We start from the raw sequence: 20,582 nt of genomic DNA on the forward strand, positions 1-20,582 counted from the left end.
ATGAGAATGGAAGAATGACTAAATGTATCTGTATCAGGAAAAAACAGATTTGTTTGCTTAAATGGAAGTCTAATTCTATTGATTCTAAGCAAACAATCAATAAAATATTTATCAGCCAATCTCTCAAATAAAACAAATAAACTTAGAACAGCAAAAAATTCACCAAAAAGAGTAGTCCTACCCCCCCCCCAAAAAGGTGATGAAAATATCCAACAAGAATCCTTAAGTATCATAAACATATAGTTCCAGCAGCATAACTGAATGACTAGAAATAAACTTTCTAGAAACCTGGCAATTCTGGAATATCTCAAATAACATAAATGGGACATGTATTTTTCTTTTAATTTTAAAAATTACTTTTATTTATCATGGTCTAAAAGATATGTCTTAGAAATCTTGTCTATTTTCACTTCAAAATTAACATTCTCTTAACCAAAATTTTTCTTGGTTTAATAAATTAAATAGTTTGTATTTTGAAATGGAAAAATATGTTTCTCAAATTTTTCTAGTTGAGTGGAAAAGGAAAAGTGGATTATTTTTGCTTCAGAATTTTTCTCCAAAAATGTATCACATAGAAGATTACTAGTGTTTAGACCAAGTTTTCTATTAGGACTCACTTTTAAAAAAAACCTTCAGTTTTTTAACCTTACATATACAAAGCCCACAATTTTGTGTAGAATTAATACTCAGCTATAGGCTATTATATCACATTTTTAATAAATAAAATTGTGTTACAATAGACAAACTAAAATATTAAGCTTCATAATTCTAAATAGCTAAATGACCTTTATTACTTTGTGATCCAAGTTCTTCATATGCCAAATAAGAGTTTAAATTAGATGATTTCCAAGGTCCTAACCAATGCTAAAGATGTAATTGTACAACAAGGATAAAATACTTATGATTAAGGGTCTTTTTAATGTGAACTTTAACCCTATATTAAAAATAAAGGTAAAATGAGTTAGATTTTTTTTAAAAAATGAGTGAAGGCTTAGAACATAAGGCATCTTAGCAAAAATTGGCTGCCAAAGGAGGAACAATATCATCCAGAGCCCACATTGTTGTCCATCCAGTTCCTTGACACTACACAAAGGGCTGATATAAACATTTTTGCAAATGTGAGTCCTTATCCCTATTTTATAGTCTCTTTGGGATATAGGACCAGTAGAAACATTGATAGATCAAAGGGTATTGCATAGAAAAAACTTTTTAAAAGGTTTATATCCCTATATGGGAAGACGTTATTTGGAACTCTTGAGAACTGTATATTTTGTCAGGGTAGTTAGAAAGTATGTACAAAGACAGAGGATATGAATATAAGTTGACTTTGATGTGATAATATAAAAAAGAAAAGAAGGGATGGGAAAAGGCTTGAATTGGGAGAAGGGGAAAGTGGAGGTAAAATGGGGCAAAATATATCACATGAAGAGGCACAACAGGCTTATTACAGTAGAGGGAAAGAAGGAAAGGGAATGAGCAATGTTTGAACCTCAATCTCATTGGCCAAACTTAGTTTGGCCCAGAAATTTGTCTCACTCTTTAGGGAAGTAGGGAGGAAAGGGGAAAGAGAACGGGGAGGCTAACAGAAGGCAGGGCAGAAGTAGAAAGGGATAAGACAAAGAAAAGGCATGGAATTGATAAAAGGGAGGGCAGATTGAGGGAGGTGGTGGTCAGAAGCAAAAATACTGGTGAGGAAAGAGTAAAGTATAAATGGAGAAAACCAGGATGGCAGGAAATACACTAGATTGTGGGAATGGGAACTTAACTGGGAATGGTAATGGGGTAAAATTTCCCATAATATGGAAATGGATAACAGAGTAGATTAATAGCCAAAATCCTACATTATGTTGCTTAGAAGAAATACATTTGAAGCAGAAAGAGTAAAAAGTAAAAGGCTGGAGCAGAATCTATTATATTTCAGGAGAAGGTTAAAAAAAAATGGGGGCAGCAATCCTGAACTCAGACAAAGCAAAAGCAAAAATCATTCTAATTAAAAGAGATAAGGAAATAACAGCTTTCTAAAGAGTACCACAGATAATAAAATAAATATGAACACTCAACATATATGCACAAATTTGCATAGCATCAAAATAGGGATTTCAATCTCTTTCTCAGGCCTAGATAAATCTAAAATAAATAAATAAAGAAAGAAAGAAATAAATAAATAAATAAGAAAAAAGTTTAGGTGAATAAAATTTTAGAAGTTAGGACAGATTTCTGAAGAAAACTGAATGGGAATAGAAAGGAATATAACTTTTTCTCAGCAGTGCACTGCACTTACACAAAAACTGACAAGATATTAGGCATAAAAACCTCAAAACCAAATGCAGAAAGGCAGAAATATTAAATACATCCTTTTTAGATAAGGATGAAATAAAAATTACAAATAATAAAGGACCATGGGAAAACAGACCAAAAATTATTTGCAAACTAAATAATCTAATCCTAAAAAAATGGGTGGATCAAAAAAAAATCAATAAAAACAACCAGTAATTTCATTAAAAGAATGATAATAATGAGACAACAAAAACTTACGGGATGCAACCAAAGCAGCTCTTAGGGGAATGTTATATCTCCAGACATTTACATGAATAAAATAAAAAATGAGATCAATCATTTGCTAGAAAAAGAACAAATTTTAAAACCCCAATTAAATACCAAATTAGAAATTCTGAAAATAAAAGTAGAGATTAATAAAACTGAAAGAAAACTATTGAACTAATAAATAAAACTGTTGATTTTATGAAAAAAAAAAAAAAACCTAAAAAATTTATAAACCTTTGGTTAATTTGATTAGAAAAAGTAAAGAAAATCAAATTACCAACCAGTATCAAAAATGAAAAGGGGAATTTATCACCAAAGAAGAGGAAATCAAAGCAATAATTGGGAGCTATTTTGTCCAATTGTATGATAATAATTCTAACAATCTAAGTGAAATGGATGAATATTTAGAAAAACTATACCTTGCATAGATTTAACAGAAGAAGAAATAAAATACTTAAAAATCTTCAAAATCCAATGGATTTATAAGTGAATTCTACCAAACATTTAAAGAACAATTCTAATACTACATAAACTATATGGAAAAATAGGTGAAGTAGTCCTGCCAAAATTCCTTTTATGACACATACATGGTGCTGATACCTAAATTACAAAAGATCAAAACAGAGAAAGACAATTATGAACCAATTTTCCTAATGAATATTGAAACAAAAATCTTATTCAAAATATTAGCAAAGAGATTACACACCAATTTATCACCAAGATAATACACTCTGACCAAGTAACATTTATACCAGGAAGGCAGGACTGATTCAAATATAAGGAAAACTATTAGCATAATTGACCATATCAATAACTAAACTAAAATAAATAATAAGACTATCTCAATTAATGCAGAAAAAATATATGACAAAATACAATATCCATTCCTAATAAAAAAATATATTGCACAGGAATAAATGGATGAGTAGTCAACATTACATGTAATAGGGATAAGCTAGAAGCATCCTGAATAAGATCACATGTGAAACAAGGTTGCCCACTATTATTTAGTAATATCACTAGAAGTATTGTACTAGAAATGTTAGCTTTAGCAGTAAAAGAAAGAAAACAAATGGAAGGAATTATAGTAAGTAATGAGAAAACAAAAGTATCACTATTTGCAGATGATATGACATTGTATTTATATAATCCTAGAGAATCAACTAAAAAAATACTAGAAACAATTAACAACTTTAGAAAAGTTGTAGGATATAAAATATTTCTATGTTACCAACAAAACCCAGCAGCAAGAGATAGAAATTCCATTTAAAATAACTGTAGAAAATATAAAATATTTAGGAGTCTACCTTCTAAGACAAAACCAGGAACTTTATGAATACAATTACAAAACAGTTTTCACAAAAAGTCAGATTTAAACAACTGGAAAAATATCAATTGCTCATGGGGTAGGATGAGCTAATATGATAAAAATTACAATTCTACCTAAATTAGTCTATTTATTTAGTACCATAGCAATCAAACTGCCAAAAAACTAGGTTATAGAGTTAAAAAAAAAAGTTTATCTGGAACAACAAAAAGTTAAAAATATGAAGGGAATTAATGAAAAAAAAATGCAAAGGAAGTTGGCCCAGACCTAAATTATAGTATAATGCAGTGATCATCAAACCCATTTGATACTAGCTAATAAATAGAGTAGTAAATCAATGGAATAGGTTAGATATACAAGACACAATAATGAACAACTAAAGTTATCTAGCTTGATAAACCCAAAGGCTCCAGCTTCTGGCAATAAGAACTCACTATCTGACAAAAATTACTGAGATAATTATAAAATAGCATAGCAGAAATTAGGCACTGACCAATTTCTAACACCCTATATCAAAAAAGAAGAGAAAAGTGTTCACAGTTTAGATAGAAAGGGTGACAGTATAAGCAAATTAGTAGAGCAAGGCATAGTCTACTTATCAGCTCTGTGGAGAAGAGGGCAATTATGTCCAAAGAACTAAAGAATATTATGAAATGCAAAATAGATAATTTTGATTATGTCAAATTAAAAGGGTTTTTGCACAAACAAAATCAATGCAGCCAAGATTAGAAGTAGAAAACTGAAAAAAAAATTTGAAGCCAGTGTTTCTGATATATGGAGAACTAAGTCAAATTTATAAGACTATAATTACCCAAATGATAAATGGTCAAAGAATATGAACAATTTTCAGATGAATAAATAAAAGTCATTTCCAGTCATATTGATTAGAGAAATACAAATTAAGACAATTCTGAGGTACTACTTCATACTTCTCAGATTGAAGAAATGACAGAGAGGAAAAGATGATAAAAGTTGCAGAGGATATGGGAAAACTGGGACACCAATGTACTGTTGGTGAGGTTGTGAACTGACCCAACAATTCTGGAGAGCAATCTGGAACTATGCCCAAAGGGCTTTATAAAACTGTGCATACCCTTTGATCCAGCAGTGCTTCTACTGGGTCTGTATCACAAAGAGATCATAAAAGAGAGAAAAGGACCCAAATGTGCAAAAAATGTTTGTAGCAGCTTTTTCTGTGGTGACAAGAATATGGAAATGGAGCGGATCACATCATTTGAAGAATGGCTGAATAAGTTCTGGTAAATGAATGAAATGGAACATTACTATTCTTTAAGAAATGATAAACAGCCTGATTTCAGAAAAGCCTGGAAAGACTTACACACAAACTGATGCTGAGTGAAGTAATCAGAACCAGCAGAACACTGCACACAGTATAGGCAAGATTACATGATGATTAACTGTGATAAGACTTGACTTTTCTCAGCAATGCAGTGATTCAAGATAATACAAATATTCTTAGGATAAAAAAAAAAAAATGCCATCTACCTCCAGAGAGAGAACTGTGAATTATGGATTCATGTGGATTGAAACATGCCATTTTCACCTTTTTTTTTTTTTTGGTTGGTTGGTTTTTTCTTTCTTGTAGTTTTCTCCCCTTTGGTCTGATTTTTTTTTTTTTTTTTTTTTTTTTTTTTTACAACATGACAGTCATGGAAAAAATATGTTTTGAAGGATTGTATATATTTAACCTATATCAGATTGTTTGATCTCTTGGTGAGGGGACAGGAGGGAAGGAAGGAAGAGAAAAAAATTTGGAACACAAAGTCTTACAAAAATAAATAATAAAAATTATCTTTACATGTATTTGGAAAAATAAACTACTAGTGAAGAATTTTTTTAAAAAAGAAAACACTGTGTGATGATTACCTGTGAATGACTTGGCTCTTCTTCAAGAAGTCACTGACCAATTTATCCAAGATAAGTACAAAGGAGTCACAAAGAAAACTGCTATCCTCATCCAGATAAAGAATTGAGAGGCTCTGACTACATATCAAAGCACATACTTTCTACTTACTTTATTATTTTTTGTGTTTTTTCCCCTTTTGATCTGATTCTTCTTTTATAACTCTGACTATATATTAGCACATGTACAATCTATACTAAATTGTCTAACATTTTCTGAAGAAGGTGGGGGAGGGAGAAAAATTTGGAACTCAAAATCTTGTAAAAATGAATGCTAAAAATTGTCTTGAGATATAATTGGGGGGGAAAATTAAAATACTATTTAAAAAATAAAAATAAACTTAAAAACTACTGAATTTTTAAAAAAATAATTTTAAATCTAAAGAATACCCCAAATAAGCAAGTCATTCTTTAACAACTGCAAACAGAGACTCAAGAAAAAAAATTAATTTTTCAAAAGGATTTCATGAATACCTTGAAGAAATGAAACAATTGCTGTAAATGAAAATGCTGGAAGAAAGAACCAGAAGGAGAATAAATAGCTTAGAAAACAAAGTGGTAAAACTTACCCAAGAAACAGATTCCCTAAAAAAATAGAAGAGACCAAATCAATGATTCCATAGGACAGCAAAAAAATATTACAACAAAATCAAAAGACTGAAAAAAAAAATGTTGAGCATAAAAGAATATCTGATAAAAAAAAAAGGACCTAAAAAAATTTGATGTGAAAATTAAATCAGAGAGCTGATTTAGCCAGATTCCCTGAAAACCATGACAACAAAAAACACATATACTGTATTTCAAAAAGTCACAATTAAAAACTTCTCAGAATAGCTAGTCACTGTGTAAAAACAGGACAGAGAAGGGGAGGGATACACATATAAATGAAAAAGACAGTTAGTTCCTACCCTCAAGGAGCTTCTGAAGAGGGTAAGAGGAAGTATCTCCATGGGAATATGGTGGCAAAGATGGCAGAGAACTTTTCCTCAAAACAAAAATTTTTAAGAAGAATTCTCCGGTGGAAAAAGGGAGTTGCAGCTAGAGAAGTGGTTCAAGTACTAAGTGATAATAGTCATCCAAATAGGGTCAAACAAGAACCGACAACTTCTACCATATAAGAGAAAATTCTGAAATACATATTGCTAAGGGTAAAAGACATAGGCTTACAAACAAAAAGAACTTACCCTGCAATGCCAAATACAATCCTACAAGGGGGAAAAATGTAAATTTAATGGAACACAGGCCTTTCAAACATTTCTGCTAAAAATAACTAGAGCCTATTTTAATTTTTAACTGAAGCAGTTACTTAAATAACCAAAATGGAAGTGTATTTTAATATTTATTAATTAAAAATACTGTTTTTATAATAAAAATATCCAATATGAACTTATCTAAATCAACAAACTATTAGTTAATGTAAACAGTGCTTTATTTACTGCATTTGACTTGTAAATAGACCTTCAATACCTCTCAAATAGTCATACTGCTTTCTCTAACCGCACATCTGATATTTGGAAAACACTTGAAAAATTAAACCATTTAATTTAGCTTTAAATTCTGCCACCCCAAATTAAAAATTATAGGAAGATTTTTTCCACTTTGATATATTTACATATTCACATATGACCAGTTATTTTAGGTGTATACATGACTATAAACATAGAATGCCAATGTACTTTATTCATATGCAAATAAGCAAATGTTCTACAATATGCTCTTTATTGATACTCTCTTAAGAATTCATGATATGACAAATTGTTTTTTGCATAGCTATAAATAGATTACAGCAAAAACTTCAAGAATAATGACAACAATTTAAAATTATCTTTTAAATATTCCCAAAGTTTAATCCTTTAAGGCTTAAGTCATTTTAGGAAATGGAAAATTTACATGATACCTATATATTAAGGACTCAAGTTTTACTTCTTATTGACTGAAGTTCATTAAATAAAATTTTAATGGCAAAAACCTATATTCCACAAAACTAAAAATTAAAGACTTGTTAATAAGTAATTAAATTAAATTAACATTAACAGTAATTACTCTTCCAGTATTCAGTCTTGCATCTCCAACTGTCTTTCAAACATCTCAAATTAAATGTCCAAAAGACAACTGAAACTCAACCAGAACATATTTCATCTCCCTCATCTCATAACTATTTTCAAGAATAGTTACTCTTTAACAACTGCAAATAGCTCTTCCAGCTAATAATGTAGGTATTATCCTCAGTCTTTACATTTCTCCTCCATAGCCAATCTTTTGTCAAGAGCTATCAATTTTATTTTGGTTACTTCTATTGTTTCCATAAAAAAACTATACAAATATTTTAAAAGAATAAGCACCTTCTTGATATATTTAACCTTAAGAAATAAAGATATCTATTTCCTTCAGCCAATCCTAACACAGGCAGTTTTCAAGTTCCCTTGTAAACCTAGTCACTCTTCTCTCAACAACTTCTAGCTTGTAATCTTGAATTACACTGTCCAGAATTGAACAGCTTTATAATTTATTTATTTATTTATCTGTTTTTTTGCTGAGGCAATTGGGATGAAATGACTTCCTCAAGGTCATACAGCTAGGAAGTTTTAAGTATCTGAGGACACATTTGAACTCAAGTCCTCCTGACTTCAGGGCTGGTGCTCTATCCACTATACCAACTAGCTGCCCTGTGATTCTTAAAATTTAAAACTCTTCACCAGATATTCTGAAAAACAATTTTACATTAAATTTTCTAGACCTAGGATATGTCTAATAAAAAAGAAATCATCTCTCCTACCAAATCCCTTTCTTCTCTTCTGACTATAAACATATTATTCTCCTTCACCTGTAATAAAAATAAAACTTTACTATATACTACAACTAGCCCTAGTAATTGTCCTATTTAAACTAAGCAGCAGATACTTTTATCATCCGTTTCCATCTTCTTCTCTACCTCTTATTCCCAGAAACTGTGAAGCATAGAAGATAATGAATTTATTGATATGAGAACCATATTATCAATAAAACTTCTCTGAATAAAGTCATGTGGGTTTTTATCTTCATTATCTAGATATGACCATGTAAACTCATCTAGAGAGTAATGCTTCTCACAAGCCAAAAGCTCAGGATGCTAGGATTAGGTAACCTTCATTTGCCTGTGACTTTCTCTACTATCTCTCTTCCCAATCTCTCCCTGCCAATTTTTTTTTAATTAATTCACTTTGTGCTCACTTTTCTTTCTATAAGTTTCTCCACGGTACTTCCAAAATTCCTGCATTGAGAACATTTATTACCCACCATATGGTGATATGGTTTTGCTAAAGCCTGAATATGGCCCTCTGCTAGAGAAGTGATTTTAAAAATATAACAATCACTTGTAAGGCAAATGGTGAGTGTGAACAGGAAGCCATACATTATTAAACAAGGAAATTAGAAGAACCATCAAAGAACAGGACACCATGAAGAAAAATCTAGGGGAAGACATGGAGCATATTATACCAGATAGTAAACTATGATTGTATTGCTAAAAGCAACATTTATATAAACAAGATCACAAATCTATTTCTTTTTTTTTTTTTTAATTCATTTTTCCAAATTATCCCCTCCCTCCCTCCACTCCCTCCCCCCGATGACAGGTAATCCCATACATTTTACATGGATCACAAATCTATTTCAACATCTGAGTTAGGGAAAATTCTCAGGATCAAGGACTGTTGTTATCTTTCTAAGTTATCCACATCTTTGTAAAGTCTAGCTTGATGGTCATGACTACAGTTCCTTTTTTACTTCAGCTGAAGCATAATAAATTCTGTGCCAGCCTCTTATTTTAACTCTATTTCTGTTTCAAGTGTTTTTTTTTTTAAATTTTGATATCTAATTTCTTCTTCTATCTGCTCCTGTTTATGGGTAAGTTCATCCTATTCATATTCACAGTTATGATTACTAACTATGCATTTCAATTCATCCTGTTTTCTTTTATTTATTCTTCTCTCTCAATCTTGACCCTCCTCAAAAGTTTGTTTTGCTTATGATTACTGCCTTCTTTTATCTACCTTCCCTTTTATTATTCCCTCTTTGAACCAATCTGGATGTGAGATTCAAATATTGTTGCCTGCTACCCATCCATTTTCTCTTCCACTCTTCTTTGTAAGCTTCTTTTATGTAAGATAAATTTTCCCATTCTTCTTCTCCCTTACTCATCTCCTGAAGAATCCCCCTTTCTTGCCAATCTAATTTTTTTTTACATCATTTCAATATAATTCCACTATATTCTTCTAACTATTCTAATTATGATAAAGTTCTTAGAAGATACATTTATCATTCTAAGTATAGCCTGAGAAAGAACTGATGAGTCTGAATACAGAGTGAAGTATACTTTTTTTTTTTTGCTTTATTTTTATTCAGGGTTTTGTTTTGTTTTTTGAGGGGGAGGTCTATGCTTTCTTTTACACTTGATTATTATGGAAATGTTTTACTTGACATGCATAACCTATGTCAAATTGATTGCATTTTCAATGAGTTGGGGAAGTGGGGAGGAAGAAGGAAAGAAGAGAATCTGGAACTCAAGGCTTTAAAAAGAACATTGAACAAATATTGGATTATTTGCTGTCTGGGGAGGGGGGGAGGGATTGGAGGAAGAAAAAATGTGGAACATAAGGTTTTGCAAGGGTGAAAGTTGAAAACTATCTGCATATATTTTGAAAACAAAAAGCTATTATTTTTTTAAAGCAATGTTAAAAAAATTTTTTTTGAAAAAAGGTTCTCTATCATTTTGAAAGGTTCACCATTTCACTATAATAAATCCTTTATGATTTTCCTTTCATGTTTGCCTTTTTATACTTCTCCTGAATCTTGTATAAGAGCATCAGATATTCTATTCAGCTCTAGTCTTTATTTTATCAAGAATGCCTAAAATTCCTCAATTTCATTAAATGCCTATTTTTTCTCTAAAAAGATTATATTCACTTTTGCTGATTAGGTTATTTTTGGCTATAATCCTAGATATTTTGTCTTCCAGAATTCTATATTTAAATTCTGCTACTCCTTTATTATGGAAGTTGCTAAATCTTGTACGATCTTGATTGTGGTTCCACAGTATCTGAATGGTTTCTTTCTTGAAAACTGAAGTGTTTTCTCTTTAATCTGGTAGTTTTGGAATTTGACTATAATATTCCTAGAAGTTTTCATTTAGAGGTCTCTTTAAGATTTGATAGATTCTTTCAATTTCTATTTTACTTTCTGGCTGTAGGATATTAGGGCAATTTTCCTTGATAAGTTCTTGAAATAATGATATGTTAAGTTCCTTCTTTGATTTTGACTTTCAAGTAACCCAATAATTCTTAAATTGGATCTCCTCATTCTATTTTCCAGGTAAGTTATTTTTTCCAATAAGATATTTTACATTTTCTTCAATCTCTTCATTCTTCTGATATTGTTTCTTGATGTTTCATGGAATCATTAACTTTTACTTGCCCAATTCTGTTAGAGAACTGTTTTCTTCACTGAGCTAATTTTTACATTATTATTTTCTTCAGTATTTTTTGTTCCTCTTTTTAACCAAGAGAAATTTCTTAAATTTCTTCCTTTGCTATCATTTCTTTACCTATTTTGTTTTTACTCAGCTACTCTTATTTGATTTTGGAAATCCTTTTTTGAATGTTTCTAGAAATTTTTGTTGAGCTTATACCCAATTCACATTTTTCTTTGTGGCTTTGCTTGTAGCTGTTATGACTTCACTGTCTTCTTCTGAGTTTGTACACCTTGATCTTCCCTCTTACTATATTAGTTTTTTGTTATCAGATTCCTGTTTTGGATTTGCTCATTTTTCCATTCTATTTTTTTTGAAGGGGGGAGTGACTTTATGTTAATGTTGAACTCTATTGGTGGCAAGGGAGAAGAGAGGGAGAAGTAGCAGCATAATCTCAAACCTTAGGCTTTTTCTATGCAGTTGTTGGAAGAACTAGTTCTGGGGATTTTGAAGTTTTCATTATAAAGTAGTTTGATCTGGGGAAGTGTGTAGTAACTGCTTACTTGGTCTGTCCTTTTACCTGAAAGAACACCTGATCCTCTGAAATTGCAATTTTTACTGCTCCTTAGCCTCTTTTTGCCCTGAGGCCAGTAATATAGTTGTTTCCCAATGTTCTTATTCCCATGGGCTGGAAGTGATATTGCCCTTCAGGAATTTCTCTGCCTCTGGACCAAAAGAAGTCCTCCATATCCTTGAACTACAACCAAGAAGTGAGCATAGACAAATAAATTGCCAAACAGTTTTCCTTTAGGGCTCTCATTTCTTCTAAACCAAAAATGTTATTTTCCATCCTTAAACTATGACCCTTTGTCCAATGCTAGTAGAGGGGGCCTCTATAATTTCTTTCTAATCAGTTCAGTTTTCTTGGCCTCTCCAGCTTGAGAACTCCTGAAGCTACTGCTTAAGTCACACCACTGGTGTTTCTTCCTTGTGAACTCCAGGCCAGCCTCCTTTCCCAACATATCACAAATCTCTTTTGACATCCTAAATTATCTTGGTCTGGAAGTATGCCTCATTCTAACCTTTTGTTGGCTCTGCCACTGCATAATTTGATTTGAGGAGTTATTTTAAAGTTGTTTGAAGGAATATATTGGGAAAGTTAAGCTGAGCACTTTTTTCTACTCCATGATCTTAAAGAAGGGGTGGGGGATGAAGAAAAATTTGGAACACAAGGTTTTACAAGGGTGAAAACTACCTTTGCATGATTTTGAAAATAAAAACCTATTATTAAAAATGTGATTGATTTTATGTTCCTATTTGACTTACTAAAATATTTATATCAGTTAAGATAAAACTACAAGAATAGTTCTACATTTGGATTCAAAGTAATAGATCTGAATAGAGTAGATGAGTAGCTATAGCTTTCTGACTTACATTTCTTTCTTCAAGCAAGGGCAAAAGACAACTGTAAAATTCCCTACCATGTTTTCATAGTTAAATGATACAAAATCTTTATCCATTGAAAGTAAAATTCTTAAAAATTTTGTAGTTTAAATTAATTTTCCCCCAATATTTATCACTTTCATTTTAAATAAAGTTTGAAGCAAGATTTTTAAAAAGTTCTGAATATAGAAAGTTAATGGTAAAAAGGTCATAAATTATCAAGACAATAAGAATCATTGAGAAATTTTGAATTCTAGGCAAAATATCCCTTTGATTGATAATTCAGGTTTCCCAGTGGGAACCATCAAACTTCCTTACCCCATTCTGTTCCATCGCCTATGCTTCTAGATTCTCCATCTCCTTCATCTGATGCAACCAAGAAATCAAATTCCTTTAGAGCTTCTTTTGTTTCTCGATCTTCACTGCTATCAGATAACACCCTTTTCCTAACAATCTAATGAAAAAACATATTAAATTAAAATATTAGTAAGGTGTTCATGCTTAAAATTAAGTACAGAAAATTCTAATTTAAATTGCTAATTGGGAAAATTCAATTTTCCCCCTTAAAAACATACATTCTAATTGTTTACTACAGACTGAATATAGTAGTCAACTCAAAGAGAAGGAATTTTATATATAAAAATGTAGGTACAATAAATTTTAAAACAATCATTTAAGTTTGTTTTTCATTAGATTTTGCAGCTACATGAGAAAACTTGAACTCAGTAGAAGATGAATCATTTCTAATTTAACAGATTAATAGAAATTTGGGAGATGTTTTAGCTATACTGTATTAGAATTGAAATGCAATGTGGTACAGTAGTTGAAACAGCTTTCCTCAAAAATAAGAGTAGAGTTCAAGTCCACTCATTGACAAATACTTCATATGTATGATTCTTGGTAAGATATTTAACCTCTCACTGTCAAACTCAAAAAGAAATATAACTCTGCAGACTACATACTGACTAAAAAAATTCTACAAATTAATGTTTTCTATGTTGTGCAGTATTTTTACTTTGTTAAATATTTTCGAATTATATTTTAATCTGGTTCCTCCTACTCTCTTGCTGGGCCAGTAAACTTGACACCTATGTTCTAGGCAACTCTCTAAGGCTATAAAGTTGCATTTTCTCATCTGTCAAACCCTATGCCAACAAAAATCCAGCTCTAGTACCTACCACTATACTTATATTAGAATGATTGGACCTTGTATTTCATTCTTGACTAGTTTTGCATTTTACACAGGAAAATTTTATCCACAGTTAGAACTTCATAAAATATTCTCTGTCTTTCATAGCCTTGCTAATAACATTGCTTTATTTCTTAATTTTCTTATGATTTCAATTGAATAGAAAATATATTTAGGGAATCATCCTTGTAGACTTAGGGAATTTCATACTTAAAAGCTTTCACTTATTTCTATTACTTCTCTCTCATCTTACATTTCTTTCCAGACTCTCCCTATTTCTATTTAGCTACCCTATTTACAACTTTTCTATTCATTTATCTTCTTGAATATTTGAACTCTAAGGAAGAGACTTGACTTTGTGGACAAAGAGACTGGCAAGTCTAATAAAATCTATATTATTTCTTTGCTAGACTCTATTAAAATCCTTTGTGGAGATCCAAATTTAGTTGAAAGAATGAAACTAAACAATGTTTTATATTGAAATGCTAACCAAAAAAAAATTTTTTTTTTTAATTACTGACAACCACTAGTTAACATGGAATTAAGAATATCACAATTTCTCTGGGCTTCACACTTCCAAACTAAAAGAGATAAGAACAAACATACTCAATTTATATCACAAGTCTGCTATGCAGCTTAAAATAAAATATAAAATAAATGTTCAAGTCTACTGAAAAAGTAAAACAATACTATCCAAATATGAGATGACTTTAAAACAGGAAATGTAACAGTAGATAAATTAGTGGGATATTTTCTGGGAGTACATGGATATCCTATTTGACATCATTCACATGGTTGTAATTTGACCTCCCATAAACTCATACATTTTGAATATGAGAAGAAATCTATTTTACTTCCAATTAATTCTTAACATGGTTACAGAGCTTCTGTTTAAAGGTTTTCAATTATAAGAACTCTTTTATAATACAACTCATTCTGTCAGGTTTAATCATTACAAAATTACTACAAAGCAAACTAACTTCTCAGTGAATTCATCCATTGTTCTAGTTCTGGTATCTTAAGAATTACAGAACAATTTAATCTTGATTTTTAAAATGTCTAAAATTTAATTACCCTCTTTAGTAGTTCACATCATACTATTGTTTCATCTTGAGTTAATGGTCAATTTAAAACTCCCAAGTTTTATTTTTCAAAAGTGAACTATCAAGCCAAGTCTCATTATTTTATATTTTATAGTCTCCTTTGGGTTCTAAATATTTAACTAATATAAGAATAATGGATAAAATTTATGAGGCCCAATTCAGCCATGTAATCTATAACTTATCCCTCACACCCTTATGTCAAAGGGATATTTCTACATTCCTATCAAACTCACTACTATGGAGACAGAATTGTTTTGCTCTTCATCATGAGACAAACTATTGAAGTTAGTGTTAAGTCAGTTGACAAGAAAGCTGCTTGGGGCTCTCAAGGTCATAAAATCTACCCAGAAGTTTCCAAAGCTAACTGAACATTATATATACTTCTACCCCAGTGATGGAAAAAGGATCTCAGAAGTATTTGTCTCAATTAGCCATATTAGTTTGAAAGTTAAAAAAAATTAATTATTACAATGTATCATCAGAACTTCAAGAAGAAAATGTTTTATGCATTATGTTTCAGAGCAGTTAAAAATTTTTAATTTATAAAATCAGAAATTTTTAATAGAACCAACTTGAGCAAAATTCTTTCAGAATGTTGAGACCACTAAATCAAAATTGTATGTGGGGGGGAAAAAAAGGAGGCAACACTAACAGGATTATAGAGTGACTACAAACTTCCCTCCAATATGACAAGCATTCATTAATTAATATTCCCTGAACTGGTTAGTCATTTCAATTTAACTGATTTTTAATAATAATATAACATAATCCTGATTCTGACAATCAAGGTATTCCACAATATGTCTCTAATCTTTCCCTGTATCATATATTATTTCCCTTCACATGGGCTTCATTTTTAATCAGACAAGCCTTTCTTCCACTTTTCATGTGATAGTCTTTTGTCTTCACACTTTTGCTTATACCACCCTTCATACCTAAAGAGATTCCTTTTCAACTCTCTTCCTTTTGATTTTTCACTTACCAAAAAATCCTTCTTTCCTACAGGGCCTAACTCATGTTTCAAGTATTCAATAAAGTTGTTCTATATCCCAGCAACAAAAGAGATTACTTTCTTTTGAAATTTCTCAAAGTACTTGCTCTGGGTCTCTCTTATATTTATATTCTCCCTGTGTCACAGGTTACTTTGTATTCTACTATTGCTTCTCTTTACCCATTAAAATAATTATTTAAAGAGGCTAATCAATAGGGTCTATGTAGTATCTAAGTTTGTTAATATAAGCTAAATATAAATTATTTAAGTGCTATTATATATAAGGCAATTAGGAAAACAAAAATAAACCAGTCCCTATTCTCAAAGGTAACTTACTCAAATAAATATAGTGCTTCATGCTTTGTAGTTATAACCATACTAGCACATGCCTGGAACATAGCAGATACTCAATAAATATTTTTTGGTTGATTCAAGAGTTTATTGTTTATTTACCTTAATTAAATGTACATATTATTCTACCAATAAAATTTCTTTTTTTATTTGGATTTTTATTTGGATAAATGACTCTACCAGCTCAATTTTGGGGTAATAAGTTCCCTCTGCTTACTAAGGGTCTTCAAGAAAAGCCTAGAAAAATCATTTATCAGAATGTTGTGATGATATTGTCAAGACAGGAAAGATGTACTATATGTTAAGATCCTTTTCAATTCTGAAATTCTGTTTCTGTAATAATATAGATACTGAAATCCAACTATGAAAATGGAAAAGTGAGATGAATAAAAATGTAAAAAAGGTATTTTCTGACTTCAAGGAATTTATAATCTAGTTAGAAAAAAAAAAGAAACAAGCAAAAGAAAATAAATAACTGTAGACCATATATGTAGTCACATATAGTGACTACCATGATAGGAACTACTTACATAATAGAATCAATCGACACTCTGAAACTAAGAGTAACCCATAAAATATTAACCTTCATCCAGGAGAGCTTTGATCAATGTCAAGTTTTATATATACTCCACTGTCAGGATCATTCTCTCTGTTGATGACACTCTCATTTGACTCTACACTAAAACCAAGAAAATGGCAAAGGCTGAACTAAGCAAGAACAACAAAAAAATTTTTAGCAATTCTCAAACTTCGGACTGAGGCTCTTAAAATATTTTGTATAATGGATTCCCTTTTAGTCTGGTGAAGCCTACTGATTCCTCAGAATGCTTTTAAGCAAATAAAGTTTATGCTGATTTTCAGCTAGTGGTTAGTGAAAAAAAATTTTTTTTAATTTCTGCATTCAAGGTTACACTCTAAAATAAATGTCTATATAATGCAAGGAAAGAACCATTGCTTTAAAGGGTTCAAGAGAGGAAAGGTTCCCTATAAAAGATATATTATATATGGGTTTACACTTGACAGATAATATTTACCTCTATCAGGTAGCATAGTGTTTCTGTGTCATACAACACTATCACAATAATGTAATACTTAACATTAGTTATCTAGGAATGGTCAGGTGTTGAGTTGATATTGAACTGAATATTGGATGACTGATAATAGTGAAACAAACTGAGATTTTCAAAGGAAAGTTACTATACTGAATTTAAGAGTTATACTAGTTAAAATAATTTCAGAGGGATTTTTTAATAGTTTACAGAAAAAATTTAAGGGTCAAAAAGTGTCACGGATTAATGATTTTTACTTTTCATTTATTTGGTTATCTGGATACTTTTATATTTTTTCACTTATATGACCCACCGTTGAAGTATCAATGATGGTTTTCTCTCTCCCATCAATATCATCTTCATCATCTTCATCACTGAAGTCTGCATTTTCAAGGAATTTGAAAGTATCCAGTACAGAGGCAGAATCAGTTAACTCTGGTTTCCTAGTTTAAAGTATACACATCTTAGGTAATTAGCAGAAAGTAAAATTCATTGAAAGCATTAATCCATGACATTTCAAGTGCTCATTCTATTTTTACTTGCAATGATTCCACAACCTAAATTATAGACTAAAGAGTTCCCTATACAAACCAACAACTTCCAGGAGCTATGGATTTGGGAAAGTGCAACTACTTCAGACTACTATATTTTCCAATTATTTTGAGATCACATTTCTTTCATGTTAATAACACAGGAATATTGATGTATGACATTGCCTGAACCACCATTATATGTTAAAGCAAAACATAAACTCTAACAAATGGATCATCACATAAGATTAAAATTTAATCATCTAATTACAAAATTAAGTATCTCCTAAAGCAGTATCTTTTTTTTTTTTCTTGCAGGACCAATATGCCCCAACATTGAGGCCCAGGTAGAAGGAGAAACATACTTGTAGTCTTCTGAAATGGGGGCAATTTTTTCATTCATTACTACCTTAATGCAATTTTAATGCTTTACTTTTATTTTTCTTCAATAATTTCCCCATTTTCTCCTGTATAAAAGGAGGAATAAAGTTTGTATATTCTATGAGAGGAAAAAAAGAGGTAAAGGTAAAACTAAAAAGACAAGCAGCAAAATCCAACCTCTAGCTTATGAATCCTTTTCCTTCTAAATAATAAATACAAATGTACTAGAGGTAATGAACTGATATTACCTATGCCTTAAATCTGGGAAGAAAATCATTATCTTTTTGGAAATGAATGAACTCTTTTAAGATACTAGATTTACTTTCTGTTCAGGAATTTACTAAATGGCCCGCAAACAGAAAGGATGCAACTTACTGAGCAAATTTTAAAATTTAGATGTAAAATAGGGTTTCATTCTTATTAAAGTAGTTAGCTACCGATAGACTAAATTTTAGAAATCAAGTAAATCTGTGTTAATTAAAATTTCTATCATTATTCAAAATATGTACTGATTTGTAAACAACTAGAACAGCACTTTCATCCTGGTCAAGTCTGAAGAGAAAGGATAACCATGAAAAGTCTATATCAAGTCAGATGCCCTCCTTTGGAGGTTTCCATAATGATCTGATTATTTCTTCTAGATTATAGATAAAATGAGGAATGAATATGAGTAAAAATAAAACCAGAATTAATAACTACAAGGATCCATGGATACAAAGACAATCTATATCCTCAGGTCTGACACTATTCTTTGAAAATATGCTAACATTCTTTAATATGCTCTTTCTGAAAGAAGAAAGTGAAGGCCCAGGAAACAGAGTTTTGAAGGATTACTTCTAAGAGTCTTATTGTTATGCCTACCCCTACATTCTATGTACATGGTTAATTAAATATAACTAAATTCTCAGTACAATTTTTTATGTGAAGACCAACTTACATATTCTTTGAAGGCATAAAAATCATAATTAAAATATAACTTCATTGATTTGTACTTTTTGATTTTAATTCTAGATCATAGTATTAGTTCCCTTCAATAAACAATGAAATCTTTTGATGCAAGTTTTATAATAATTTTACATACAATTAAAACATAAATTTGGAATAAATGCTCCAAAAGGAATGTCATGTTAAAATAGGTAGCTTATTTTTATGTAAATGTAAAATAGCCATTTAATCATAAAAGATTTTATTAGAAACAAAAAATGGATTTTAAAACTAGACATTAATTTTATTATTTCAATTATTTTATATAATTTCTGAGTTACAAACAATGAAATTTAATTCTTCCATCATTTGAACTGAATTTCAATGTACTATCTGAGAAGTTAAAATACAATTTTCTATTAAGGCTTCAGTAATATGTAAGCTTGTTTCAATATATGTATTTAATATTCAAATTTCAAGCAATGTAAAGAAATCTAAGTTGAAATCTACAATAATCACTTGCGCAAGTTTTAACACCAATAGCATTCTTAAAGCAACCAGATAAAAATAATCAATTTTAATCTCTTCAAACTTAATCAGAAAAGACTGAAATTCAATTAATTCTTCAACAACGGAAAGCTTTAAAGTTCTATTACAGTTTAAATCCAAAAATTATCCTTAAAGTCAAACAAAAATATAATCAAAAATTGACTATTTTAATATGAACTAAATATTTTCCCAGAAAAAACACTTACCCAATCATCACTGTTTCCTTATGAACTTCAGCTTCTGCTCCATTTATAACTGACTCCTGATTTTTCTCATTTTCCCTCTCGGTGACATCACTTGCAAAGCCCAACAAAGCGCGTACACGTTTTGATTTTACATCTAGTATGGTATCTGTGTAACCAACCTCCTGCAGATACCTGTGTAGAAAGGATTCTTACGATTATTCATATGCTTTCAATATTGTAATTTAATCTTTAAATTCATTGCCTGTACTAAACCCAACACAGTATAGTACTATTCTAACAAAACATTCTAATAAACTATCATCCAGCTGCAGATGGGGCTGGTTCTTATAGTACCAGCCTCTAGGGTCACTGAGAAAATCAAAGAACCTAGTAGAATATGTACAATACACTATTCATTATGTTGATTATAACAAGACTTTGTTCCTTTATATACCTAATAGCTCTATTTATCACTGCAATGAGGACAGGGAAGATGACAGGTATCTTCTAGTTGCTGAAGTTTATCCTACTTTTATTATTATTATATTAGTTATATTTAGTTTTATTATTATTATATTAGTTATATTTACATATCTATAAGTTATATAATATATATATATATTAGTTATATTAGAATAAGCCACATT

General features: G+C 30.5%; 1 protein-coding gene across 2 annotated transcripts in view; it reads right to left on the reverse strand.

The window, feature by feature from the left end:
* Nucleotides 1-20,582, reverse strand: part of STRN (striatin) — a 140,297-nt gene that overhangs the window by 55,315 nt on the left and 64,400 nt on the right. For both annotated transcript variants that reach the window (XM_074288183.1, XM_074288184.1), the window contains exons 5-7: nt 19,957-20,127; nt 17,680-17,809; nt 13,002-13,137 (exon numbers count right to left, since the gene is read on the reverse strand). In XM_074288183.1, coding sequence (XP_074144284.1) covers nt 13,002-13,137; nt 17,680-17,809; nt 19,957-20,127 — 437 coding nt within the window. The remainder of the gene's footprint in view (nt 1-13,001; nt 13,138-17,679; nt 17,810-19,956; nt 20,128-20,582) is intronic.

The sequence above is a fragment of the Sminthopsis crassicaudata genome, chromosome 2 (assembly GCF_048593235.1).
Source record: "Sminthopsis crassicaudata isolate SCR6 chromosome 2, ASM4859323v1, whole genome shotgun sequence".
Classification (NCBI taxonomy): Eukaryota; Metazoa; Chordata; class Mammalia; order Dasyuromorphia; family Dasyuridae; genus Sminthopsis; species Sminthopsis crassicaudata.